The sequence below is a fragment of the Zymoseptoria tritici genome, chromosome 4 (assembly GCF_000219625.1).
Source record: "Zymoseptoria tritici IPO323 chromosome 4, whole genome shotgun sequence".
Lineage (NCBI taxonomy): Eukaryota > Fungi > Ascomycota > Dothideomycetes > Mycosphaerellales > Mycosphaerellaceae > Zymoseptoria > Zymoseptoria tritici.
This window is the reverse complement of record NC_018215.1, coordinates 30,288-55,409: the sequence shown is the minus strand read 5'-3', so window position 1 is coordinate 55,409 and position 25,122 is coordinate 30,288. Positions and strand designations below refer to the sequence as shown.

Sequence of the window (25,122 nt, the reverse complement as noted above, 5' to 3'; positions counted from 1 at the left end):
ACTGCAGTCATCAGGAGAGACGTCACCCAGTAAAGAGAGACCAGCGTTAAGTATACCTGCATCCAGACGCCCCTACCCACCCGTAGAAACGATTCACCACCCACCTTCCACAACGTCCACCATTTCTTCCACGGCCATGCCTTCTTTCTTCTCCATCTGCTTGCTTGCGGGACTCATTCACACAGTCGCATCTCGACATACGCATGTTCATCCTCACAAGGCGGCGCATGTACATCAACACCATGCACGACAAGCAGTCGTGTCTGTTCAGACTGGGGATGAGATGAAAGCAGAAGTTCCAGCGGAGAACATCACCGAGACGGCGGCACGAGAAATCATCGCAGATTTGGAAGACATCAAAAAAGCGTCCGCGGATCTACCGGACGATCTTCTCGAATACATCCAAGCAGTCGACCTTCGCATGGCATCCGTGGAGTCTCGTCTTGGAGCTCTACTCACTTCCGCCACATCGATTGCAGCACTCGAATCAGAGCCTTCAGCAGCACCATCAACAGCACGAAAGCCACCGGCGCCGTTCGATATGTCGGAATCCGAGGGAGCTTCGCCATCGCAGATCGCACTATCACAACCTGCGCCTACATCACCATTCGACCCAAATTTGCTGCCGCAGGAGGCACGGCAAAGTTCGCCGACGATTGAACGCGAATCGAACGCACCCAGCACCGTACGGAGGACATCGACATATACTGCTACCGTCACCTCATATCTGCCGCACCCGGATGAAAGCACAGACGCCGCTGCTTCGCCGGAGAGACCTAGCGATTCGACAAAGATCGAGCAGAGACCGACTGGTCTGGCGGTGACTGTGAAGGAAGCGGGAGCGACGACGTTTGCGAGGGTGACGAGTAGTCGGAGTTTATGAGCGGCTGTGGTTTCGTCTTGCGTTCGATTTCTGGCTTGAGTTGGGAAAAGGTCCTGGAGTTTGACACGGCTTTGTTTGTTTAGCGTTGTGGAGTTTTGCATATTGTTTATTCACTGCATCTTTATTCGCTCTTGATCCGTCTACTTTTCACAGCGGTCACGCCTTGGATGAGACAATACTAAGCGCTATGTGACAAAGGCGATCTTGTTCCTAGTCTACCCTCACTAGCATCTCAATCTCCCCCTCTATCCATATATACCTTGCTCGTCGGCCGTCCGTCGACGAGTCTCTCCTTGTGAACAACACACTTACTTACACAACCAATTCACCGAACCAAACAAACCCCCCACCAAAACCAACTATTAAGATGGCCAACATCAGCTCCACTCCCGCTCCGGTCTGCCAGTACAAGCATGTCCGAACCGGCTACAAGACAAGCAGACCTTGCGTCGTGCAGTAGGTCTTTGCAACCAAGGCCAATTCTTTCACGGATCAGTCAAGAATCGAGTGGCATTGCCAATGGATGCACCGCTCTCTTCGTCACAATTGTTAGAGGAAGGAAGCATGACAACGAGCTTTCGCAGCGAGAGCATGCCAACTCACAGATCCCATAGATTTCGTAGACGCACATGTAGAACCGCCGTTAATCGTAAACCTTTCATTCCTCTCAATCCTTCCAAAACATAGTCTAAACTCCTTCTCCCCTCCCTCCCGCATCACCCCCCTCCACCCCAACCCCCACCATCTTCCCCTTCCTCCTCTCCTTAAACCAACTCCCCCCCGTCCAAACCGCCGTCGGCACCGCCGTAACCAAACTCACAATCCCCAAAATCAACGTCGCAAGACTCCATCCATGCGCTTCGACAATCAACCCAGCTAACAGAGGACCAATCATACTCCCCGCCGCCCAAGCCATATTGAACAACCCATAAGCCTGCGCATACGCTCCATTCCTCCCAAATGCCCCGACCTCCGCTCTCGCCGCTTTCGCCTGCACCGCATACGTTATCTCTGCCATTAGTGGGACCAACGCTAGATTCAGTCCCAGTCCTATCACCACTAGAAACGCACACAGCATGACTTTTTGACTAAGACTGTTGTGATCCACCAACCTCAATAGTACCAAGAACGGCGTGGCCAGTATAAAGCCGGAGGTGGCCAACCATCGAGGTCCATAGCGGTCCGCGAGTCCTCCAATCCAGGGACCGAGAAGGGAGGCGATGACGATGGGGAGGAAGATTAACCCGGCGCCGAGGGATGACCAGGAGAATGTGTCTCGGACGAAGAGGGGCAGGATGGCGTCGAAGGAGGTCATGAGTGAGGAGGCCATTGTGCAGGCCCAGAGGATGGCGAGGATGCGGCGGGAGGAGAGGAGGGTTACGATGGGAGGGAGATGGTGGAGGAAGAGGCGGATTTTTGAAGGTGGAGTTGATGGTGGTGAGGTCTCTGGCGGTGTCTGTGTGTCGGGCGTCGGCGAGTCGGAGGCGGTCGATGGATGTTTTTGCTCGACGGTGGGAGGTTTGTCATCTGCCTTTTCTGCATCCGAGGACTCTGGCACGGCAATGTCCTCGGTTTTAAGCCATCTCCTCGCATTCCTCGGCTCAATCATAACGATACGCATCACAATGTCCACCCCAATCAACCCAAAACACATCGCATACACAGCATAATACCCCGCCGTCTCAAACACCACTCCCGCCAACAACGGCGCCAACATGACGGCCAAACTCATCGACAACCCCACATAGCCCATCGCCACGCCAATCTCCTCCGGTCCGACGGCGTCCACCAACAACGCCAATCCCGTACACCACACCACCGCCGCCGAGATGCCCTGCAGTACTCTCCCCGCCGCGAAGATGGCGATACTATTCCCCACACACAACATCGCCGTACTGGCTCCCAAGGCGAGCAGTCCGCCCAGAAACGGGACTTGTCGACTATCATTGCGGTCCGCGAGGTATCCGAATATCGGCGAGGCGACGAGTAATGCGGCGCCGTAGACGGCGAGGAAGATGGAAATCCATCGTTGGACTTCGGACTCCGGGATGGAGGCGCGGGTCGTGAGGGCAAAGGGGAAGACGGGCACGACGATGCCGTAGGCGAAAATGTCGGTGAAGACGGCGGAGGCGACGGTGAGGATTATGAAGGTCCGGGAGGAGCGGAAGGCGAGGAAGAGGGGAGGTTGGGTGGGGGTTCCGAAGAGGTGGGCTAGCATGGTGGGTGGTGGCGAGGATGGGGAGGATCTTGTCTCTTGTTGCTCGCTGGTTTTTCGCCTCTTATATTTTTCTGCTTTTCTGTGTAGATGCCATTGAATGCAAGGGAAAATATATGCAGTGCGAAAACGATGATGCTGTACAATGTAAAAATGTATGGAGTAAGGAGTAATAAGTGGAAGAAGCTCAACCTCACATACCGCCCGCCGAATCGTAGATGTCGAGCAGGAGAGCCCAGTGCCTCGCTAATGCGAGGTGAGTAAGAACTTCGTCGACTTACCCAATGCGGCATCTCCTTGCGAGTTCCGACGTAATCGTATCATTCTGTTTTACGACCCGTCGCAGTGTATCTCCTCTCCTGGAGTTGTATCAAGGAAGCATGTTCTCTATCGTTAGACTGCTGCATCGTGCGTTGCTCGTCGTTGAAGTGTTGTATCATTCGTGTGACCTCAAGAATCTTTTTCACCGCGTGAGGTAACGGCGCACGTTTCGTGGCGTTATGATGCTTGCCAGCCACGTGTTTAGGGTAGTACTATCACCTTAGGGTTAAGTGGTAGACAAGACCTACGCCGTTCCTCCACGGCGATAGGTACGTCTCGAGGTGGGATAGTATACGGACAAGATGGAGAGTAACGGGCGTATACGAAACAGTCCTTTTGTCCTTGTTCTGGTTCTTGATCATCTCTTCTCTAACAGCTGTGCTGGACTTTACTCGATACCGTAGCTCAAGTCGAGCAGACGAAAAGTAGGAGCAGTGGTACTTCTATGATCATGCACCTGAGACTCACCTCGGGAAGTCGTCTACAATTGCGCCTCTTCGGACTCGCAACATTTCAATCCGATCTCTCCGACTCCCTCGGCCCTTGCACCCTCCAAATTCGGTCGGGCAGACTCGAAGTGTCAACCCTTTGTCACACAACGAAGAAGCGGAAAGAGGACAACAGATGAGACACAGCACACACAAAAATGTATGCTAAAATATACACAGAACCGCACCCCGTAGCCCCATCCCGCTCGCTCTGACCACGAAGCAAAGGACTTAGCCACAGGGTACAGCCCAACAACACTACATCCGAAGCAGTGTTTTCTATGAGATTACACTGTATTCTCTCTTCACTCATCCTCTTCCACCCCGATCTCTCCTTCACATCTCCCCTTCTAGTCTCCTCCCTCTCTCCTCATGCATCTATGACATCAACCTCGTCATATCATTGCGAATACGGTTGTAGTCCAACAGACCTTCAATCTGACCCACCGCGGAAATAGCCACATCGCGATCCCAAAGCTTGCGCTGGGCAAAGCTCATGACATCAGCGGCAGTAATGGCACCAACGACACGCTCGACCTCTTCCGGATCCAAACGGCGTCCAGTGGTGATGATTTGACGGCCGATATCCTCAGCGACGGAGGTGGTACCATCGAGGGACAGGAGGATGCTGGCCTTCAATTGCTGCTTGGCGCGCTCGGTCTCCGCCTCGCTGACGCTGAAGGAGAGTCGCGACCACTCGCGGAGAGTGAAATGGACGAGATCATCGAGACGGGTGGCGGCGTCGGAGACGAGGTAGATTCCCCACAGACCAGTGTCGGAGTAGGAGGTGGAAAAGGACATGAAGGAGTTGGCGAGCTTGTTGTCGTGGACAAAGGTGCTGAGCTTGGAGCCTAGGTATGGCGAGTTGCCCATGCTGCGGTCCCAATTGCCGACAATGGCTTGCGTCACCAGCGCGGTGAAGTAGTCGTCGTCCTTCCAAGAGACACCCTCTACCGCAATGGCGATGTGTGCGGTTGGGATGGTATCATCGCGTATCCGGACCTCGGAGCCGACGAAATCAGGTTTTTGAGTCTCGAGACCACGAACGTTGGCATTGGCCTGTTGTTGCTTGTTGAAGGTCGGGATGTTGCCAAAGTACTTTTCCGCAAGCTCGACCAACTGCGAGTGTGGGACACCTCCCGCACCGACCAGGACCATGCGGTCGGCGGTGTAGTTTGTCTTGATGTAGTTGGAGAGATCATCGCGGGAGATGGATTGGATGTTCTCCTTGGGTCCGAGGATGGTGCGGCCCAATGCTTGTCCTTGGAACGCAGTGGCGTGCAAGTGGTCGAACACAACCTCCTCCAACTGCTTGTCCACCTCTTCCTGCTCGCGGAGAATCACATCGCGTTCGCGCTCGATGGCTTGCGGCTCGAGTTTGCTGTTTTGGAGGATATCCGAGAGGATGTCGACGGTGTTGGGGACGTCGGAGTTGAAGCTTTTGGCGTAGTAGACGGTGTTTTCGCGGGAAGTGTATGCATTAAGGTGTCCTCCCATGTTTTCGATTTCAAGTTCCAGCTGGTTTTGCGTGCGCTTTTGGGTGCCCTTGAAGGCGAGATGCTCGAGAAAGTGGGCGGTGCCGTTGGTCTTGTCGGTTTCGGCGCGGGAGCCGGCATCGATCCACACGCCGACGGTGCTGGTCTGGGCGAAGGGAGAGTGCTCGGTGGCGATCTGGGAGGGAGTGATGAGTACGGAATGTGCTGGGAGAGGTTGTCAATACATACGGTGAAGCCATTGCTCAGCGTGGTGCTCTCGGTGGTGGAGGCATGGCTAACAGGAGTCGCCAATGCGCGGCGGGTGATGTTGGGACGGACGGCGTTGATGGCGCGCTGGGCGCGGAGGCCTTGCTGGAGGTTCAGCGCAAGCCTTCGAGATGCCATGGTCGGGGGTGGTGGTGGTGGAGAGGGCGGAATCGGGATGGGCGCGGGAAGCAGTGAGGTCGTCCATGTTCAACTTGCTCCGAACGATGTTTTCGCCAAGTCCGAAGCTTATGTCAGCATCGACTTTCTCATCGGAGAAGTCGCATTGGACTCTGGCTGTCAATTCGACGCCGTGCGCACTGATTTCATATGCCAGAGAGGAATTAATATGGTCCGTTGGTCTCACTACAAAACATTCGATCGAATAGCAGATGTATACCACGATCAGTACAATGGTATAGCAATAGAAGGCAGCCTGAGGCATCACTCTTCCATATGCAGACCAATTAGCGTGCACATAATCGACGACAGCTTCCGAGGTTTCGCGACAAGCCGGCATCATCGTCAAGCAAGCCGGGAATAACCAACCTCACTTCCATCTACACTCACATCGACAACACCACCCTCCACTCACCCTCACCGTCGCCATGGCCTCCACCGCCCTCCGCCCCGCTGCTCTCCGCCAGCTCCTCACCGCAACCACCACCAAGCGCGCCTCCACCCTCCCCGCCGCATCCCTCCTCCGCACTCAATTCACCCAGCGCTCCGGCTTCCAGACCACTGCGCGGAGACCTATTCTCCCTCCTCTTCCGCAAGTCATCCGTGGAGGTGTCAATGACCCGGCGCCGGTGAAAGAGCCGAGTCCATCGCATGGAAGCTACCATTGGACGATGGAGAGGTAGGGAAATGTTGTCGCAAGTGAAGGATGAGGTATGGATGCTGATATAGGATATGCAGACTCGTCTCCGCGGCTCTCATCCCATTGACTATTGTCCCCTTCGCTGCTGGCTCGCTCAACCCGGTTTTGGACGGCACTTTCATTGGCATGATTATCATCCACTCTTACATTGGTTTCCAGTACGACATGCGCATCAGCTTCCCACCCGTATCATTCTGACATATTCGCCAGATCCGCCATCACCGACTACTTCCCCTCATGGCGCGTGCCCAAAACCCGCAAGCTCGCCGACTGGGCCAACGTCGCTGCTGTCTTCCTGGTTGGCTGGGGATGGTACGAATTCGAGACGAACGATATTGGTTTGACTGCGGGTATTGCTCGGGTTTGGACGGCGGGTGCGACGGCGAAGGATGCGAAGAATAAGATTGAGCAGAAGTTGTAGATGGAGAAGCTGGGATGTTGCGAAAGATGAAGGAGGTGTAGGAGGTGTATGAGGATACGGTTTGGAGGAGTGAGGGCGTGTATATACAGATGGCATAGCACGCTCGCCGGGCTGTTGCTGCCAAGAAGAATTGAAGCAAGACAGAGATTCAAGACATGTCATATGCAGTTGTTGACTACAATATTGCGGCCCTTCAAGGAACAGTGCGGCCATCGAGGATGCTTTGGAGTCGCTATCCCAGCTACTTGCTATATTTCCCATCCTCACTGTAGCAGCAAATCATAAAGGATGCAATGCACCAGAGATCCAACATCGAGTGCATCTCAGTCGACCCGCCGCATCATCCGCGACCCAAACACCATCAATCCAGCTTGCAAAAGCGTCCCACCAATCGATATCCAACTCGCATACCCACCAAGATACCGCACATACCTCTCCAAACTCGCGTTCCCAAATCTCACAACTGCTCGATCAGGTCTGAGCACTAATTGTACACCAGGGTATCCAGTCCACCGGCCGACAAGCCACGCCATCGCAGCGCGTACAAACATCAAGCAGACCCAATTCCCCAAACAGCCCGGCACCACCCATCCTCCTCTCTCGCATGCCTGCTTCCCAGCTCGCCGGGAAAAGAGCCCGAATCCCCCCGTCCGACCCGTGAGCATCACCAACCTGACGTCTGCAATGTGGGAAAGGACAAATATCCCTAACGCGGCGTAGAGCATGGCGGTCTGCAGCCGAGGAGAGTCTTTTGGAGGAGTCGAGGTGGTGGGATGAGTATTCAGTTCTGCGGCGAAGAGGAAGAATGTGGCGTCGAGAATTTCACTCGTAAAGGTTGGCCATACTATGGTCGTTTGTTTCTTGTCGAGGCCAGCCACGCGATGACGGGAGAACAGGCGTGCCGTGTTGTTTGCGGAGAAGAGTCTTTTGCTCGAAGGTGGGAGGTAGGGATTGAAGTGGGTTCCGAATGGCGATCGCTTGCGCTTGGGACTACGAATGCGGATATTAAATGGCAACCTGCCAATCCGAGGATGAGGAGACAAGGTGAGATGTCGAGATGGATGAACAGAGCCAGGGATAGTGGTTGGGAGACGGCGTATGAAAGGATGGTGGAGAGTGGAGAGATGTGTGTGGTTTTTTGTTGCTGCGGTCGGTGAAGAGGCGGGACTGCCGAGGATCCATGGACTGGAGAGGAGGAAGAGGTTGTTGAGGAGAGCGAGGATGGTGACTGGAGTGGCGAGAGGATGAGGTGTCAACTGACTGTACGCCATGATGCTGGCGGAACGCGAGACCGCTGAAGGAAGTGTTTTGTTCTCTTGCCCGCAACCGACTGTTACTGGATAGGCGCTCAAAATCTTGTCGCCACAGCCGAGTAAGGAGACAGGTTTGACAAAGGCCAGTGTTGTGCATTCAGAGTGGCTTGAGGGTCAACATGCGAAATCGAGACTATATGGAGGATCGCGAACGTGATGCGTGACCTTGAAGAAGAAGGATTCGGAAGGATGACAGCCAAGGCAACTCAATTGCCTCATTGAGAAGCTACCGCTTTGACAAGGCCCGGCTCGCATGGCCGTCTTGATCTCATACTTTCCCTCGACGAGTCGAAAACTCCGCGAACTACTTCTCCTGTTCCGCTCCGGCTGCACTGCACTATTGCGCTTCAAAGGCATACAGCTAGCTGTTCAGTCCCGAATCTGGCAAGAGGTACACTCTCAGTTTGCCTTCGTCCGACACCCCGACTTTGCTGGAGGAATCCATACAACGGATATAAGCTGTGATATCACAGTTCAGACACTCCCCTGGACCGTCTCTTTTTCTCGAACCTTTAACAGAATTCCATCGGATTCAGAGTCACGGGTAGTTGCTGTTGGCTCCTCGTCAGGATGGGGATGCCCACGAGAGGGGCATGGTCTCAACGTCGACGAGTGCCAGCCCTCCGAGTCTGAATATTGTCGCTCCGTTGTTGAGGATCGCCACTCCGGAACACAGGGCCGGTTGTCGTAGCGTCGAGATGAGCTTGTCAGGAATTTGCAGTCTTGGTAGTCGATGAAGTGTGATGGGTTCCTCACTAGTATATCCAGATGTCGAATGAATGCGGTCGGAACTCCACGACGCTAATTCCCTTGATCCCCAGTTCAGGGCGTGGAGCTGGTCCACGCATGTATCGTGTACGATGGCTCCGAGATGGTCATTGTGTCCTAGTGCGACATCGTGCTTCAAGATACTGGGGTCGAACCGGGCTATGTACGATGTACTGTTTGGTCTGTACTCTGAAATGGTGGACCAGACGAAGTCGCCGTCGTAATCTTGGATTCGTCAGCGACTTTCCGAGTTCGGCATCTGCGTCTCTCACCAATGCCCCCCTTGTGGTACTCCGATCACTTTGCTGCGTTGCAGTGACATCTGCGATCCTCTGGCCTTCATCATCAAACACGACCATGTGTGCATAGCCAGCTCCGGTCGTCCGATCAGTGCTGTTGCGAGCGAGGGCCTCCTAGGTACTTGACTGTCGGCTGCGTGTATACTCCCGCGCTCACGATCTATCTATCGGAACAGAGGCGAAACATGCCATCTGGCTCGCCGAGGTTGGAAAGGTTACGCTTGCATGCCAGACTTGTCCCCGTGCCAAGCAGTGCCAGGAAATGTCTGTCAGCAGCGGCGTTGCGCCATTGCTTGCGTCCTTGAACTTGTCGTGAGATCGTTGCGATCGATAAATCTCATCAAGCGCTGTGTTTACTGCTGCGGTAAGACTATGGCGGCCCAGGTTGGTCTGGAAAATTAGCGATCCCTTCCGCGGCTCTCCTTCTGTGCTTTGTCTTTCAGGAGCCATTGCGCATACATGATCCGAGACTCATGAGTCTGGGAAAAAGGTAGAAATGGCAGTTGGATCGGCAATGCAGTTGAACATTAAATCATCGTTACGTACAAGAAGATGGTGAAGATGTAGAAGCAAAGGAGGTGTATCCCAAACGACAGCGCCAAACGCCAGACGCCAAGCACCGGACTCCAGTCCGAAAGATCCCAACCCTAACCAACGTCACCGCGTGACCAAACCAATCTTCCGATCTACAGTGACATGCAGGAAGTCTGCGCCTTGGCGTCGAATTCCGAGAATCTTATGAATTAGCTCATGTCTTTAACACCGGATAACACAAGGTGTTGTTGTCGGATTGAGCTGGTTTATAGCTTATTTAAAAGCTGGCATTGTGCTCTACAGTTCTTGTATATATTGCTTGTCCTTAATACCTAGTGTGCTAGCCCTGTGCAGCGATTAATGCCTTAACCCTCCTTGGCATTAAACTAATTACTTCCTCGATAATATCGCGTAAAATGAGCTTCTACGCGCGTAGCAGAACGTTAACTAAAACCTCCTTTTGTCTGTCCTTATTTGTAATGTTGTCGATATGCGGTACGAGCTCGTAGACCTTCTTTTTTAAGTGCTACTACACGTGTTTAATCGGGTTTATATCCGGGCTGTAAGGTAGCTAGCTAATGTGTAGCCAGACCGTGTTGTCGCTTATCTACTACGTTGTAAGATGCGTAGTGTGCACCGGTGCGTTATCCTGTTAAAAGCACTAACCCTCGTAATATAGAAGGAGTCCTTCTTCGAGAGTCTTATAGTAAGAACGTACTAAATACCCTCCGCGTAGACTGTCGGCATTACGCTCTACTATCATAAGGTATGTGTCCTCGATTTCTATGCTAATTATGCCCTAAACTATTACAGAGCCTTGCTTGCCCTTTAGATACGTTGTAATGCGTTCTTTAGTCTACTTCTCGTGTAGGTATCCGAATGCCTAAGCCGTCTCTTTGCCGGTGCCTTTCTCGACTAAACACTCGTCTAAAAACAGCTACCGTAACCAGTCTGTGTTGCGGTGTGCGTACGCCTAAGCGAGCCGGATTCGAGCATGTTTATCTGTAAGCTCCGGACGCTTCTTACAACGCTAGTTTATTAAGCCGTAGTTACTTAGAATCGCTCGAAGAATCTACGCGCTAAGATTCGAGCTACAGCCGTCGCGTAGCTGCGTATACGTAAATTTCGGGTCTTTTCTCGCGATTCGAACGACGAGTCTCGCGTCGCGTGCGGTATAGGTTCGAGGGCGGCCGGTACGTAGTTTGTTATCGAGGGATTGTCGTTGTGCGATACGCGTTAAACAGTCCCTTATAGTCGTATATAGAAGCTGTTCGAGCGTCGCGATCTCGGCGTTAGTCTAGCTAGCCGCATGTCGTCCCTACAGCCTTCCCTTTTGGTTAGGTGTTAGTTCAGTATTAATTACACGATTGTATGCAATTAGGGCCAGAGGGGTGCGTAGTGTAGCTATCAAGAGCGTGTAGAAGAATGGTGTTAAAAAACGCGATCACGAAGTTCGCGCGCCAAGGCGCAGATTTAGTGCCTAGTACTGTACATCAAGTACACCTTCGCTACGACAACATGCTCGGTGCCATGGAAGGCCGTCTCGGGATCCGGCGTGCTGCAGGGCATGAACGGCCTTGTCTTTGCAACCTTCACACCTTCACACCTTCTCAACAACGTGCTTAGTGACATGAACTGCCATTTCCGGATCCGGTGTGCTGGAACGCATGAGTGGCATGGTCTTCGCGATCCGCACAGAGTCCAGGCACGACTTCGACTGCTCGAAGATGGCATCGATTTCTTCCAGAGACCTTCCAGCAGTTTCCGGGTAGAAGTAATAGACGATGGGCACGAAGCTTGCGTTCAGGATCAGCCAGACGATAAAGAAATTGCTCTTCATCGCTGCGATGCCCAAAGGCGTGATTTGAACGACCTCCGGGTGGGTTAGCATGGCTATCGGCAGTCTTGGCGTTTTCCAGACTTACAATGTACGAGCAAATCCAAGAGACCGCCACGCTGACTGGATGGCAAAAGGCGGACTGTTAGCGGATGCCTCGACAATCCTGGACTGGGTTGCTTACCACCGCAAATGGCCGCACGAAGTTGGACCGGAGCAATCTCGCTGGCGTACATGAATGGGATGCCGATGAATCCGATTGTGTACACCAGGTAGTATATGTAACTGCGCTTGATGTCAGCTGAGACTGTTTTCGGGTGTATGGGCTGACCAAAGTACAGGAAGGCAACAGAAGCTATCAGAGCGGTGGGAGTGCCTAGAGCAATAAGGCCGATCACAAAGGCGAAGCATACGGCCATTCCGGCGGCTGAGAACATCATCAAAGCCCTTCTTCCATATTTGTCGACAGCGCCAGCTGTGGCGAGACCGCCGAGGACCATGAAAACCGGGGAGGTCGCTGACAGGATACCGGCCTTGACCGGAGAGAAGCCGAGGTTGGTCTCGTAAATGGTCTGAGTATAAAAGATGAGAGCGTTGACTCCAGTGAACTGTGGTATTGACGTATCAGCCTTGCCCAACATCGGTGTCATGGTGAATGTCTACCTGAAGCATGACCTGTACGCCACAAGCCAGAAGCATCCGATGGAGGTTCCGCTGCGGACCCATCGAGAACAGGTCTTTCAGCCCGGCCTGGCTCGCAGAGATTCGCAAGGCCTGCTCTATGTCGGCAATCGATTTGTCCACGTCCTCCGGCTCTTCAAGAAGCATCTCCAGGATTTGCCTCGCTTCGTCGCCTCGTCCTTTCAGCTTGAGCCTGGACACAAGAAGGTCAGCCGATGCAGATGTATCGAGGAAGAGGATATGTTACCATCGAGGGCTCTCAGGCAACACAAAGATCGTTGCCATGACGAAGATGGAGATGAGTCCGGATCCAGAAAGCGTCAGTCTCCAAGCGATCGATCCGTCGACGAACGACATTGCGAATGCCAGCCATTGTGCGGCCATCCTGGAAGGGGTCAGCATGGCATAGATGAATGGTGTCAACAACGACGGAAGTCCGGCGAAGTCCAGCGCATCGCTGAACCATGCAGCATGAGCTCCGCCTGGTGGATACGTACAGTCCAATACCGCTGGAGATACTGATCGATGCGATCTGCCATCCTCTGTTCTCTGCCTCCGATAGCTCTGATTGCCAGACTGGAACGGCGGCTATTCTGTCTGTCAGTATGCGAAGTCAACCTGATGTACACGATCAGTATTGCTCACCGACGATGGCTCCGACACCAAGTCCAGTGAAGACTCGACCGATGATGAGCTGAGCCAAGGAGTATGACGTTCCCATGAGGATCGCGCCGAGCAATTGAAGGGTGGCCGCCAGGAAGATGCTCTTGCGACGTCCGAGCAGATCTCCGAGAAATGTGCCGCCGACGAGAGCGCCGACGATGCCGAACAAGGTGTATCTGGAAAGGAAAGATCAATGGTCAGCGTCCTTCCATATACGCAATGCGTTCGACGTGAGTGCCGTCCACACAAACTGGCGTCATGCCCGGAAGGATATCCGCCCGACGATGGACTTACACAGCGACAACCGTTCCTGTACATTGCAATGGACCGTCAGTATGTATGCTCCTCCTCAACGACCTCCAGCCAGATTCAACATACCTTGAATAGTAGACGTATGCTGCTTCTCACTCTCCGGAGCGTTGGCGACATCGATGGCCTCGAACTGCGACTGGAAACTGGACATGTTGAGCACACCGCCCGCCGAGGCAGCACAGTATCCGAACATGGTCACAGCAACCAGTCCTTCGATCCAGATGGCAGCGTGAAGCCAACGGCCTCGCAGAATGAGTTGTGGCGACATGTCTGAGGAGGCGTGGGGATCGTTGAACGAGCGTCGAGTGTGATGGTCAAAGAGTCTGCAAGTTGCGGGAAGTTTGACAAGATGAATGAATGTGTGTTGGATGAAGATGCTGAAACGATTGCAGTGCAGAATGGGCGTGTTGTGGGAGTCACGGAATATCGTTGGAAAGTGGGAGAAAAGTCCATCTCATTCAGATTCTTGTACGTCGGCCGAAAAATCTAGGCGGGGAATAATATCGCGATCATGGAAAAAGTTCCCGTTTTGGGTCGATGCAACTTTGCACGATGTTATAGGCGGCCGTAGCGATTTTGAAACTCAGGAGTGGCAAGAAAACCTCGATTCTTCAACATTATCGAACCTCTGAACGATATTCAACCCACAAAAACAAGTTCACACGATGCATGGTATGGTAAAGGATTGATCCCCAACAACAAACCCAACAACCAGCGTTATGGGAGAGCTTGCCAATGACAGCTTGCACTCTGGACGGTGAAGAGACGGATAGCGGTGGACCCTCCGATCCGAGAAATTTTGGATAATGGTTTCAACGCCTGCGCCGGTGATTTTGAGCTTGGTAGCCTTGCTCGTCATTTACGTTACGATCGGTGTCGAAATTATTGTAAGACCCGCGATCGCCGCGATCGCCTCGCATTATGTCGGGGTCAAGTTCGACATCGCCGTCGCCGTCGCTGTCCCTGTCGTTGACCCGACTTAAAAGGAGGTCCGGGTCGACTTCAACGTCTCCGTCATTATTAGACTCGTGATGCGGCCGCGGGTCTGGGATAGTTCGATCTTCGACAGTGTCGCCTCGCTCTAATGCGCTCTTATCTTGTTAATTAAGTAGCCTGGAAATCGCTCTCTTGCGAGCACCGACCGCAGCTGGATTATGTCCGGATCTATGGCACGCTTTGGTCTGGGTGCGGGTGAGACCAGTGTTTGGGTCGTAGGAGCGGAAGCCGGCGGCCGTTATACGTGCTGTCTCGAGCGGTGCATTTCGATCCTCATTACGCCTACGTCTCTTGGCTGCTCGCTTGGATTCGGGCTGCGGTGACTGTTCCGGACTCACCGAGCTCTGCTGCCAGCTTGATGGGTTGAAGCGGAGGGCACGGGGTTGTGAAGAGCGACCACGAGACACGGAAGGCCTGCGAGCGGCCAAGTCTTCCTCAGCTGCTGACGAAGCGCCTCCTCGCCTCAACAAGATCTAGCTCGCCCAGCCCTGCGTCGGAACACAGACTCCGGAAGTGCCCTCCTTCCTCCCCAAACAAATCCATCGGACTCCCGCACTGGGCAACTCGACCCTCGTCCATTACGCAAATGAGATCCGAACTTCCCACCACGGAATCCAGTCGATGCGCGATGACGATGGTCGTTTTGCCGCGGAGGTTTTCTCGAAGGACGCGTTGCAGTCGATGGTCGAGTTCCATGTCCATTGATGCGGTTGCTTCGTCGAGCACGAAGATTGATGCGTCTTTGATCAGTGCACGGGCCAGGGAGATGAGCGAGCGCTGACCGGATGAGAGGTCGGAGCGCTCGGCGTGGATGGGGGTGTCGAGGGTAAGGTGCTGACTGTGACTGTGACTGGATGGGCTGATTGCGGCGTCATCTGGGGACGACTTCTCCTGGTCGCTTGATGTTAATGTCTCTGCGGAACTCTGTGCGGAGATCGAGGACAGCCCGACTTGGTGCATTACCCGCCAGAGGTCGGCGTCGTCGTGCTCGCCGAATGGATCGAGATTGTATCGCAGTGTTCCGCTCAGTACTGCTGCTTCTTGCGGCATGAATGCGATTCGTTTGCGAAGCAGGTTCAGACCGATCGTGCTCACATCCACGCCGTCAACCATGATGGTCCCAGCTGTGATCTCACCCATCCCGACCAGCGCCGCAAGCATCGTGCTTTTGCCAGACCCTGTGCGTCCCACGAGGGCAAGACGACACCCAGCAGGAATGACCAGATTCACGCCTCGAAGCGATGGCTCCAGCCCTTCGCGATGAGTGAAGACGACATCTCGCATCTCGATGGCGCCTTGCCCAGGCCACTTCTTCTCCACCAGACCGACATCTCCCTCCCTCTTGTGAGGTGGCTCCTGCGGTACATCATGGGAATAGTACAGCAGCCGCTCAATGGCGTTCATGTTGTTTTCAATCTCCGCCGACTGCCGGATCATGAACCCAAAGACCGCCTGGACCGTGACGATATAGCTCAGAGCAACACCACCTTGCGCGGCGGAAATCGACGACCGACTGCCGACGACGATGAGTCCGACTAGCAGCACCAGACATGTACCCAGGAGATCCAGCCGAACGCTGAGCCATCGCTGACAAGCTACTGATAACCAGTATGGCGAATTCTCGGTGTTGAGATTCTCTCGATTCCGATCGAGGGTTGTCTGCAGCGCTCCCAGCGATCGAATGACCATGATCCCGTTCAACGACTCGGAAACGTGCTCGTAAATCGGACTGCGAGTCAAAGCGTCAAGTCGTCGAAGTTCCCGTGCGGTCGGCCGGTAGTACATTCCCGTCAAGATGTACAAAATGACAATAACGAAGACGGCCAGAAGGAACCACGGAAGGATAATCGAGATCAGTACCACCGCTCCCACGACTTGCGCAACGGTACTCAGCAACATCCGAAACGCCTCCCCAATAACATTATCAATCGCATCGATATCCTTGCTAAACCGATGCGTTATCCTCCCCAACGGCGTCGTGTCGAAGAACGAAATCGGAGCGTATAGCACACTCCGAATCGCATCCGCGTGGATCTGACAGGCGCTGTAGAAGATGAAGAATCCAAAGATGGACGACATGGCTAGCAGTCCGATCGCTTGGGAGACTCCGAGGGCGGCGTAGACGCCCATGTATGTTCCCGAGGAGAGCGTTGGGAATCGTCCTTCTTGCCACCATTGGAGCCAGAGTGGGCTGAGGATGCTCCCGCCTTGGAAGATGAGCATGGAGAGGATGAAGAAGGTCAGTGTGAAGGCTGGTTTGCCTGCGCGGATGTACGAGGCGTAGGTGCGGGCTGTTACGGAGCCGATGAAGCGTTCTTCGGTTTGCATCATTGCTTTGCTGGTGGGGTGACGGGTTTGGTCGGCGGCGGAGCTGGACTTGCTGGTGGTTTGACTGGCATCACCGCCGTCCGTCGAAGGGACTCCGTCCTTCAGATCGCCATCCTCGACTTCCTCCTCTTCCGCCGACGACTTACTAGCGAACTCCTCCACAACCCTCCTCATCTGTCCCCCCTCCTTCCCCATCAACTCCGCAAAGCTCCCCATCTCCTCCACCCTCCCCTCATTCAAACAACAAATCCGATCCGCATGCCTCAGTAAATGCAGCGAATGCGTAACCAGCACCAACGTCGTCCCCGGATCCCTCTCCAAAACTACCTTTTGCACCACCTCCGACTGCACATGCGCATCCAACGCGGAGAACACATCATCCAGCAGCAACAACGGGGAGGGCTCGTAAATCGTCCGCGCGAGCGCTACACGTTGTCGCTGGCCACCGGATAGGGAGATTCCGTTCTCGCCGATCATGGTTTCGTCGCCGGAGGGGAAGGTGGAGAGGTCTTGGGTTAAACAGCATGCTGAGAGGACGGAGTTGTAGCGATCTGGATTCCAAGGGCGGCCGAAGACGATGTTCTCGCGGATCGAACCGGACTTGAGCCAGGCTTGTTGGGGGGCGTAGGCTGCGCGGGAGCCGAGGACTGCGTGCCCGGTTTCGAGGCGTGTTTCGCCCACGAGACTGCCTAGGAAGGTGGACTTTCCGGCGCCGACGGGACCGACTATCATGAAGAGTTCGCCGCGGTTGATGTGGACGGTGAGGTTGGTGAGTTGGAAGGAAGAGGTTTGTTTCTCTGACTTTTCATCACTGTGATCCTGCACACGATACGAAACAGTGGCATCCTTCACCTCCACCGCCGCTTCTATGTCCCCATCAATCGGCAGTCCATGATCCGGCATCGGCGCATCAAAAGCACCTGCCAACCGCTGAATCGCATTCGCCCCATCCGCAGCCGCCCCAAACGCCACCGGCAGAAGCAACAACGGCGTCCTCAACAGCATGAACAGCGTCAGCGCGGAAAACACCTCCGCGGCATCCAGTTCGTTCCCCAACGCGGCGTACGTTACGAAACTCACCACTGCAGCGAGCGTCGGCACGCTGAACGATAGTGCGACGTTCACCGCTCGGAGGAGGAGTCGACTACGCAGTAATTTCAACTCGGAACGTCGAAGGAAGCTGATTTTGGAGAGGAGCGCGGATTCCCAGGCGTAGACTTTTACCAGTCGGATTGATGCGAGGGCTTCGCTGATTGCGGAGAGGCGTGCGTCGGTGAAGGGCATACTTCGCTTGCGGAGGAGGAAGAGGTATTTTACGATGTAATTCTGGGAAGGGACGAGGATGGCCATGAGTCCGAAACCTGTCAACGCTGCGGGCCCTAGGGAGGCGATTGTCAGGCCGAGACAGATGAGGATTTGGATGACGGAGGTCCAGGTTGCGTGGAAGTAGCCGCAGGCGAAGTCGATGCGGGAGACGTCTGTTGAAATCATGCTGATTATTCGGGAGGTTTCGAGGTTGTGCTTTGCTCTCTCGAGGGGGGAGAATGCGGAGGTGCGGCGGAAGAGGGAGTCGATTAGTGCGCTGCGGAGGAGGATGCCGGACGTGTAGGAGCGGTAGAAACCGTGGACGTTGGCCATTACGCCCGAGGCGAGGAGGAGGGCGAGGCCGATTGCCATTCCGAAACCCTGTCCGATTGATGGCTCTGGAAGTCCTGCTTTGCGATTTTGTTCGGATGTTTGCAGGAACCGGATTATAGCCCGCACGAGGAGGGGGGATGTAATAGTCGCTACATCCGCGAACAGTTTCATCGCTCCCCCGACCCAGAACCACACGAGAACGGACGCATTCAACGCTCGAGCCAGTCTCCACGACGGAGAGTGGAAATTGAATCTCCGCCGCTTCCCACCCCCTTCCGGTACCCTCTCCCTCAAACCCTCGATATGACCATCCAACTTTCCAGCGTAGACGGACACATCACTCGACGGTGGCAAGAGGTAGAGTTCGGATTGGATATGTGGTCGAGAATACCCGATTGCGATGAGAGGGTTGAGCCAGCTGAAGAAGAACCAATTCCAGAGGGAGGCGGAGGCTTCGGGGGTGATCTTTCGGTTTCCATTGGAGTCGAGGAGGGTGAGGGAGGATTTGTCGGAGAGGAAGGGGACGCGGCGATACCATTTTCGGGGAGGATATGCCAATGATTTCGACATGATCAAGCCAGACTTTGAGGGGCAGCGGCGATGCTGGAGGCTTGGGAACGTGTCGTCCTGGCAGACAATGGCAAGCACGTCGACCTTTCCCTTCGATGCTGGAGAGGTGAAGTCTTGCTGGCTTCAGAGGTATGCCCAGTCCTTGAAGGAGCTTCCGAAGCGGAAGTACCGTTGATCGACACCGAAGAACGAGTCGTAGCGACGAGGAATTGGATACGTTTGCTTCACGATCGTTGGTGGTCACTCCTACCATCCACAGCAAGGAAAATGCCAAGGCATTCAAGAGTTACTGGAAGCAGAAGTACCGGATCGACGACCCAAGAACGAGTTGAAGCGATGAAACGTGGGATCGGCACACCGCATCGATCAAAACATTCGAATCCTCGGAACCATACGAAACTCGACAACGCCGACAACGCTGGCAACACCAAAAGCCCAATAACGCCGACAAACGCCAACAACGACCAGCATGACCTCGCTGCAGAAACCTCCACTACATCCACCACGGTAGCGCTTCAGCTCTGATCGGAGCCATACCCCAACTCGACCCAACTCGTCCCACCCACAGCAGGAACCACAACGTCACAACCACCCCCCCCATCGTCACCCCCCCATCGTCATCATACTTCCTAGAGTCCCTCCTCACCGCCGAACACTCCCACTCGTTTCGCTTCCCCGTCCATTGACTCCATTGTAGTACCGCAGTAGCTTCCAACCCCAGCGGGGCGGCGCCATGTGGACATGTGGACATGTGGACATGTGGACTCGTGGACATGCAGAAGAAAGAAGAAAAAAAAAATCTTATCAGATCATGCTGCCCTGCTGCCCATCGAGAAACGACATCTTGCATTCCACATGGCCCGATCAGATAACAAGACCGAGCATGCACCCGTTGTGGATACAGTCCGTCCGGCCTTGCATGGATGGAGTTTTGTTCGCGTATGAGTGGAGACGGTTCGCGTATGCATGCATGCACTATATCTGCGGGACTCGGACACTTTCTTTCGCTGGCACGGACGGACTCCACTGTTTCACCGCGCTTGTCTTTCGCTTGTTTTCGTCTGTTGGCTATATAGGGTTGGAGGGTCAGGGGCGCCGGAGTCGGCGGTTCGAGGAAGGGAGAGATGAGAGAGACGAGTGGGTGTGTGTGTGTAGGTGTTGAGTCGGCGGTTTCCGAGGAATCGACTGCGTGGAGGTGCAGATTGAGATTTTTTTCCTGATGGTTCGAGAAGAGGAGATTCCACGTGAAGAGAGAAAAGAGATTGATGGAAGTGATTACTTTTCATCTCACTTATCCACTACTACAGACGAATCTTGCGAGTTTGACCTAGTGAACAAATTCTCGCGACGAAATGACCATGGCGCACGCAACTCAAGTCTCCTTATAATACCCCCTCTTAACCCTCTGCCACAAACTCGGCTTGCCGTTTGTTGGTTCTTCGACTCGTCGAGGAACTTCCGTCCGCTCACCCAGAACATCCGTGTTCGTGACTGCGTTTTGTTGTTTGCCGAGGTAGTAATCTGCAAGAAAACCCCATTAGCAACTCGTCTGTGTAGCAGTGGAAGGGTATTATGGGACGTACTCGGCATCAAACAACTAAACACCACCGGCACAGCCGCCAAAACCAAGCTCACGGCGAGTATAATCCCATTCGTCCGGGTATACGCCCTTATCGCTCCCATCCTCACCGGGTCCTCCCAATCATACTTCGTTTTGAGCGTTTTAATCGAACCGTATATTTTCTTGAGTGTGGCTTCTGGTGTAGAGGGGGGACATTCCTCACGCATGTAATTCAACATGCGATCCTGCCAAATTGTCGCGGCGATGGTGGAGCCGATGGAGGACGCCATGGTTGACCAGAGGGACATTACGCTGATGACGACGGAGAGGTCTTGGTGGGGCACGGAGGCTTGGGATCCTACCCGGGCGCCGATTACGGTCCAGGCGCCCATTCCGAGCATTACCTGGCTGACGGCGAGGCGAGCGGTGGAGAGTGTGCTGCGACTGTTGCCGTCGAGGCCGACGCCGTAGCCGATTAGTTTTATGATGGCGCCGATCACCATGAGGGTTTTGTAGCGGTGGGTGGCCCGGTGGATGAGCCCGCCGATGGGAGACATGGTGCAGAGGGTTAGGGTTGTGGTTCCGATGAAAATGGTCCAGACGTAGTTGGACCACGGTTTAATGATGTAGATGTAGGAGGACCAGTAGTTGTTGCGGGTTGCCGAGGCCATTTGGTTGAAGACGTCGACTGTTAGGGCGCAGAGGAAGGCTTTGTTGGTTAGGATGCGTTTTGGCGTGATGGGGACTGGTGCGAGGAGGGCTTCGTATGCGATGAAGAGGCCTAGAATGACGAATCCTATCACCAGCATGGCGATCATGCTTGGGTTCGACCAGCCGCCGTTTGAGGCAGGAGCCAAGTTCAGCGCGAGGAGAATCAGGGAGAATGCGAGTCCGAGGAGGAGGAGACCGATGAGATCCATTTCGACGGCGATGGAGCGCGCCATGGGGAGGTATTGTTGCATGCCTTGAACCTTGACTCCATCTTTCCGCGCAAGGCCGGAATCGCCCATGCTGACCATGCCCATTTTCGCGGCTTTGAGTTGCATGCCGTAGAGTGTCCAGATGGCGGGTGTCAACAAGACGGGCATCATGATGGCGAACATTCCCAATCCCCAGCGCCAGTTGTTCGGGACGAAGGCGTCGGAGATGAAGCCGTTGATGAAGGTGGTGATGAGGAAGGGGGTGGCGAGCATGCCGCTCCAGAAGGCTCGCCATTCGAGCGGGGTAAGATCTCCGACGATGATGTCGCTGAGGAGGTCCAGGCCGGATTTTCCAAAAGCTGTAAAGGATGCGCCGACGATGTAGGCGGCGAGACCTTGGGAGGAGGCGGCGACTGCGAAACCGACGGCGTAGACGACGAGGACGACGACGTAGGTTGTGGGACGGGAGGTGATGTCGCTGAGTTTGCCGAGGAAGGGTTTGGAGATGGCACGGATGATGGAGCTGGCGGTGTTGACGGCGCCGAGGGAGGCGTGTTGGCTGAAGTCGGAGGAGGCGATGGCGTTGAATTGGTAGGTGATGCCTTGGTCGAGGGCGTAGGCGAACATGGTCAGCGCCAGAGAGGCGACGAGGACGTAGAGGAGGAGTCGACCGGAGGGTCCTGATTGGTAGAGGGCCTTGTTGAACGCCTCGACTTTGCTGACTCCCGCTTGTTGGTGGACATGTTGGGATTGACGCTCGTTGATGGAGGTGTCCTTGTGGTGGTGGTCATGGTCGTGATGATCTTTGCTGGCAGAATCCGAGTCGACCGTGACTTGTGAGGCATCATTCTTGCCATTGAAGGCGTCGCTCCTGCTGTGCGACTCGCTGGAGGTCCGCATTGCGATGGAGGCCGAGTGCAATCAGCCGAAGTCGTCGCAGATTGAAGACAAAGGGAAAGACAGACGGACGGTGTGTAGCAGAAGGGAGCTAGAGAGACGAGACAAGGCAGAAGGAAAGAAAGGTCCTGCCTGCATTAAGAGAGACCAGGGCTGAAGATGATCCTGGTCTTGAGAGAGACCCACCAGGTTGTGTGAAGGATGCAGCAGAAACCAACCACACACCCGACGCCGAGAAGACCCGACGAGAAGTCCATCGACTCGGCGACCTTCGGGCGCAAGAGACGGGAATGGAGTCGAATGCGGTAAAGAAGAGCACATCACATCCACGGCACAGCATGGTGAGACTGGTTTCGTTGAAGCGAGGACGGACTCAAGCGAATGGAACTGTGATGGAAAGAGTCCCTCTTGCCTCGACTCGGGGTGGAGATGTTATCAGATCCGACCAATAGAGTTTGACGCTAGACAGGGATTCTTATCGATCTTGAAAGACAGAGTTCGACGCTAGAAGACAGAGTTTTCACGTAAGCGAGGGGAAACAGAACTCCACTCCACTTCCCTTCCGGTTCGACTTCACTCTCTTGCTTGGCGATGAGATGATCTTCCGTACCTTTGCCGCATACGTGCTTGCCCCTCTTCCCTGTACTTTTCACTCCACCCAACAATGCACGGTTCGATCTTGTGGTCTCGATGAAGCGAAACGACGACTTCAACCGAGCGAGATGGTGCCATTCTCTGACCACCGAGTGGAGGCGAGATCGGGCGAAAAGAGCAAGCGAACGAGGAGACCACGGTGCGTGCGGGCCACTGGTCGTCGGAATGCTGCATGCATGCCAGCGGACGCACATGCTCCAGCGAGGCTACAAGTCCAGTGGAGTCGTGGATCTTCGAGCTCAAACGCCACGGTTGTGAGACTTCCAAGACTCTTGGCTCGATGATCATGCGTCGAAAAGCTTGCGGACATGCTCCAAGGCCAGCGGAGCATCAGCAATGGGAGAGCTGGAACTTCACAATGGCGACATTCATGAATTTGCGGCGCTGAAAATGATGCTCTGAACAGGTGAATGGAAAACGTCCACCATGAAAATCGGCTCATGATAATCCTATCCGCTAACATGAACAAACATGAACACCTCCCCCCAAAATCAGTAGAAATGCCCTTCCTGAAAAAACCTCTCCCTCTGCAACGCAAACAAAACCGCCTGCTTATGCGGCAACTGCACCCTCTTCTTCCTCTCCTGCGGCAAGAACCTCGCTTGAATCGGCACACTCGGTAAATCAAATCTCGGCTCCGCGATCACCTGTGTCGTTCGAGGATCCCTCAGAAAGCAGAGATGTTTGATTGAGGTCGCCACCGCTTGATATCGCTTGCCGCCGCGGAACTTCTCTTCCCCGACGAGGATGTGGCTCAGCTGGTCGAACTCGCCGATGTGGATGCCGCAGTTGGAGGACACGAAGCAGGCTGTGTTGTCTTCTTTCGCCCAGCCTACTTCGCTGTAGCCGGCGGGTTCGCCGTCCCAGAGGAAGATGAGGGACATTGTATGAGGATCTATCCGTTGAGACTCGAGATACGCTGCGTGTTTCTCGTCGGGCCCACGTTCTCTCCACCCATGATTCACCCTGTCACTATTCTGCCACCGCGCGTACGCTGAGAAATGCACCGGATTGCTGGCATCGATGTGTACGAGCTGAAGATGCTGCCCCACTTCGACGATGTATCGACTATACACCACCGTTCCTGGAGCCGGTTTTTGAGGTCGCAGAGGATGGGTGGTGCACACGTTCCCCCGGCGTGTGAAGGACATTTGACTGGCGAATGCTCCGAGATGGGAGTTGAAACCTGGGATGCTGGCTTCGGGACGGGACCGGAGCCAGGAGAGGTTGTCGGGGGTTCCGGCTCCTTGCCAGAATGCTTCTCGCGCTAATAACAGCGTCCGTCCAGCATCTGTGTCTGCCGGCTCGAAGGGCGATGGCGCGGCAAGACCAGTATTGATCAGGTATGTCGTCACGGCGGAGTTGGAAGGTGAACTGATGGGAATCACGTCCAAATCGTGGTGCAGGAGCCAGAGGGCGTAGATGCTGATCCAGGTGTGCTCCAGTTCGGATGTTGAGTGGGTGTCGACTGGATGGATGCCGTTTCCGTTGACCACGCCATTCCCATCGGAGACGCCATTCCCATTGGAGACGCCATTGCCATTGCAGACCCCATTATCGTTGGATCGGCGAGATGAAAGGACAAGATGTCGGACGCTGTCGAACTCGGCTCGCTCATCGAGGACTTGCGCTGGGCTGACTCTTGTCTTGACGCTTGGATCGATGACCCAAGTTGCGATAAGGTGGTCGTTGAGGTATACTTCGTGATTCGAATCTTTCTTGCTCGGAGCTGTGTCTTGCGATGGTTCTTCGCTCGGAGCTGCTTTTTGGGTTGGGCGGATGGTGACGGTGGAGGTGCCGTCTGGTAGGGTGAAGGTGAGTGCGGTGGTTGTGGTGGTTGTGGTCATTTTGCAGATAAGGTGCGTAGAACGAGGACGAGGAGGTGAGATGCGATCGACACAGTATGTTCTTCGATGGGAGAGCAACGCTGGCTAATGTCGTGTGGAGGAAAGAACCGAGACGAGCGATTGAAAGAATGCGCTGCTGCTTACTGGAAGAGCAACGAACGTCGGAAGTTTTCGAGAAGCGATTGACAGAATGGGCTCTTCACCGGGAAACCAACGAAGTACGAGCTGGCCGGCTGCGCTCCTCGACCACTCGCCTTCATCCGGGCCGCCGTTTCGCCTGTAGCAAGGACAGATGTCACGTTCGGCGGAATTCGAAGCCTTCGCAAGGTACAGGCACGCAAAGTCACACCCTTCAAT

General features: G+C 54.5%; 9 protein-coding genes across 9 annotated transcripts; 3 read left to right on the top strand and 6 right to left on the bottom strand.

Moving 5' to 3' along the window:
- Window positions 1-136: 136 nt before the first annotated feature.
- On the top strand, window positions 137-883 carry MYCGRDRAFT_92230 (uncharacterized protein; the record flags this gene model as incomplete). The annotated part of the gene is made up of 1 exon (XM_003853559.1): window positions 137-883. One exon carries the CDS (start codon window positions 137-139, stop codon window positions 881-883), a length of 747 nt encoding a protein of 248 aa, XP_003853607.1.
- Window positions 884-1,571: 688 nt separating this feature from the next.
- On the bottom strand, window positions 1,572-3,101 carry MYCGRDRAFT_40588 (uncharacterized protein; the record flags this gene model as incomplete). The annotated part of the gene is made up of 2 exons (XM_003852747.1): window positions 1,572-2,339; window positions 2,442-3,101. The coding sequence occupies 2 exons, from the start codon at window positions 3,099-3,101 to the stop codon at window positions 1,572-1,574; spliced, it is 1,428 nt and encodes a 475-aa protein (XP_003852795.1).
- Window positions 3,102-3,251: 150 nt separating this feature from the next.
- Window positions 3,252-4,047, top strand: MYCGRDRAFT_92228 (uncharacterized protein; the record flags this gene model as incomplete). The annotated part of the gene is made up of 2 exons (XM_003853560.1): window positions 3,252-3,354; window positions 3,824-4,047. The coding sequence occupies 2 exons, from the start codon at window positions 3,252-3,254 to the stop codon at window positions 4,045-4,047; spliced, it is 327 nt and encodes a 108-aa protein (XP_003853608.1).
- A 238-nt stretch (window positions 4,048-4,285) lies between these two features.
- Window positions 4,286-5,833, bottom strand: MYCGRDRAFT_70588 (uncharacterized protein; the record flags this gene model as incomplete). Its single annotated transcript, XM_003852746.1, has 2 exons — window positions 4,286-5,578; window positions 5,632-5,833. 2 exons carry the CDS (start codon window positions 5,785-5,787, stop codon window positions 4,286-4,288), a joined length of 1,449 nt encoding a protein of 482 aa, XP_003852794.1.
- A 393-nt stretch (window positions 5,834-6,226) lies between these two features.
- Window positions 6,227-6,976, top strand: SDH4 (succinate dehydrogenase flavoprotein subunit; the record flags this gene model as incomplete). Its single annotated transcript, XM_003853561.1, has 3 exons — window positions 6,227-6,505; window positions 6,565-6,684; window positions 6,737-6,976. The coding sequence occupies 3 exons, from the start codon at window positions 6,255-6,257 to the stop codon at window positions 6,945-6,947; spliced, it is 582 nt and encodes a 193-aa protein (XP_003853609.1).
- A 4,484-nt stretch (window positions 6,977-11,460) lies between these two features.
- MFS (MFS1 putative major facilitator superfamily transporter) lies at window positions 11,461-13,728 on the bottom strand (the record flags this gene model as incomplete). Its single annotated transcript, XM_003852745.1, has 9 exons — window positions 11,461-11,734; window positions 11,787-11,821; window positions 11,883-11,983; window positions 12,038-12,306; window positions 12,362-12,572; window positions 12,627-12,764; window positions 12,877-12,967; window positions 13,025-13,218; window positions 13,417-13,728. 9 exons carry the CDS (start codon window positions 13,620-13,622, stop codon window positions 11,462-11,464), a joined length of 1,518 nt encoding a protein of 505 aa, XP_003852793.1.
- A 1,057-nt stretch (window positions 13,729-14,785) lies between these two features.
- On the bottom strand, window positions 14,786-18,886 carry MYCGRDRAFT_41235 (putative ABC transporter; the record flags this gene model as incomplete). Its single annotated transcript, XM_003852744.1, has 2 exons — window positions 14,786-16,688; window positions 16,728-18,886. The coding sequence occupies 2 exons, from the start codon at window positions 18,884-18,886 to the stop codon at window positions 14,786-14,788; spliced, it is 4,062 nt and encodes a 1,353-aa protein (XP_003852792.1).
- A 1,372-nt stretch (window positions 18,887-20,258) lies between these two features.
- On the bottom strand, window positions 20,259-22,390 carry MYCGRDRAFT_70577 (putative siderophore-dependent iron transporter; the record flags this gene model as incomplete). The annotated part of the gene is made up of 2 exons (XM_003852743.1): window positions 20,259-20,407; window positions 20,470-22,390. 2 exons carry the CDS (start codon window positions 22,265-22,267, stop codon window positions 20,259-20,261), a joined length of 1,947 nt encoding a protein of 648 aa, XP_003852791.1.
- Window positions 22,391-23,409: 1,019 nt separating this feature from the next.
- MYCGRDRAFT_85486 (putative siderophore biosynthesis) lies at window positions 23,410-24,765 on the bottom strand (the record flags this gene model as incomplete). Its single annotated transcript, XM_003852742.1, has 2 exons — window positions 23,410-24,357; window positions 24,469-24,765. The coding sequence occupies 2 exons, from the start codon at window positions 24,763-24,765 to the stop codon at window positions 23,410-23,412; spliced, it is 1,245 nt and encodes a 414-aa protein (XP_003852790.1).
- Window positions 24,766-25,122: the final 357 nt, after the last annotated feature.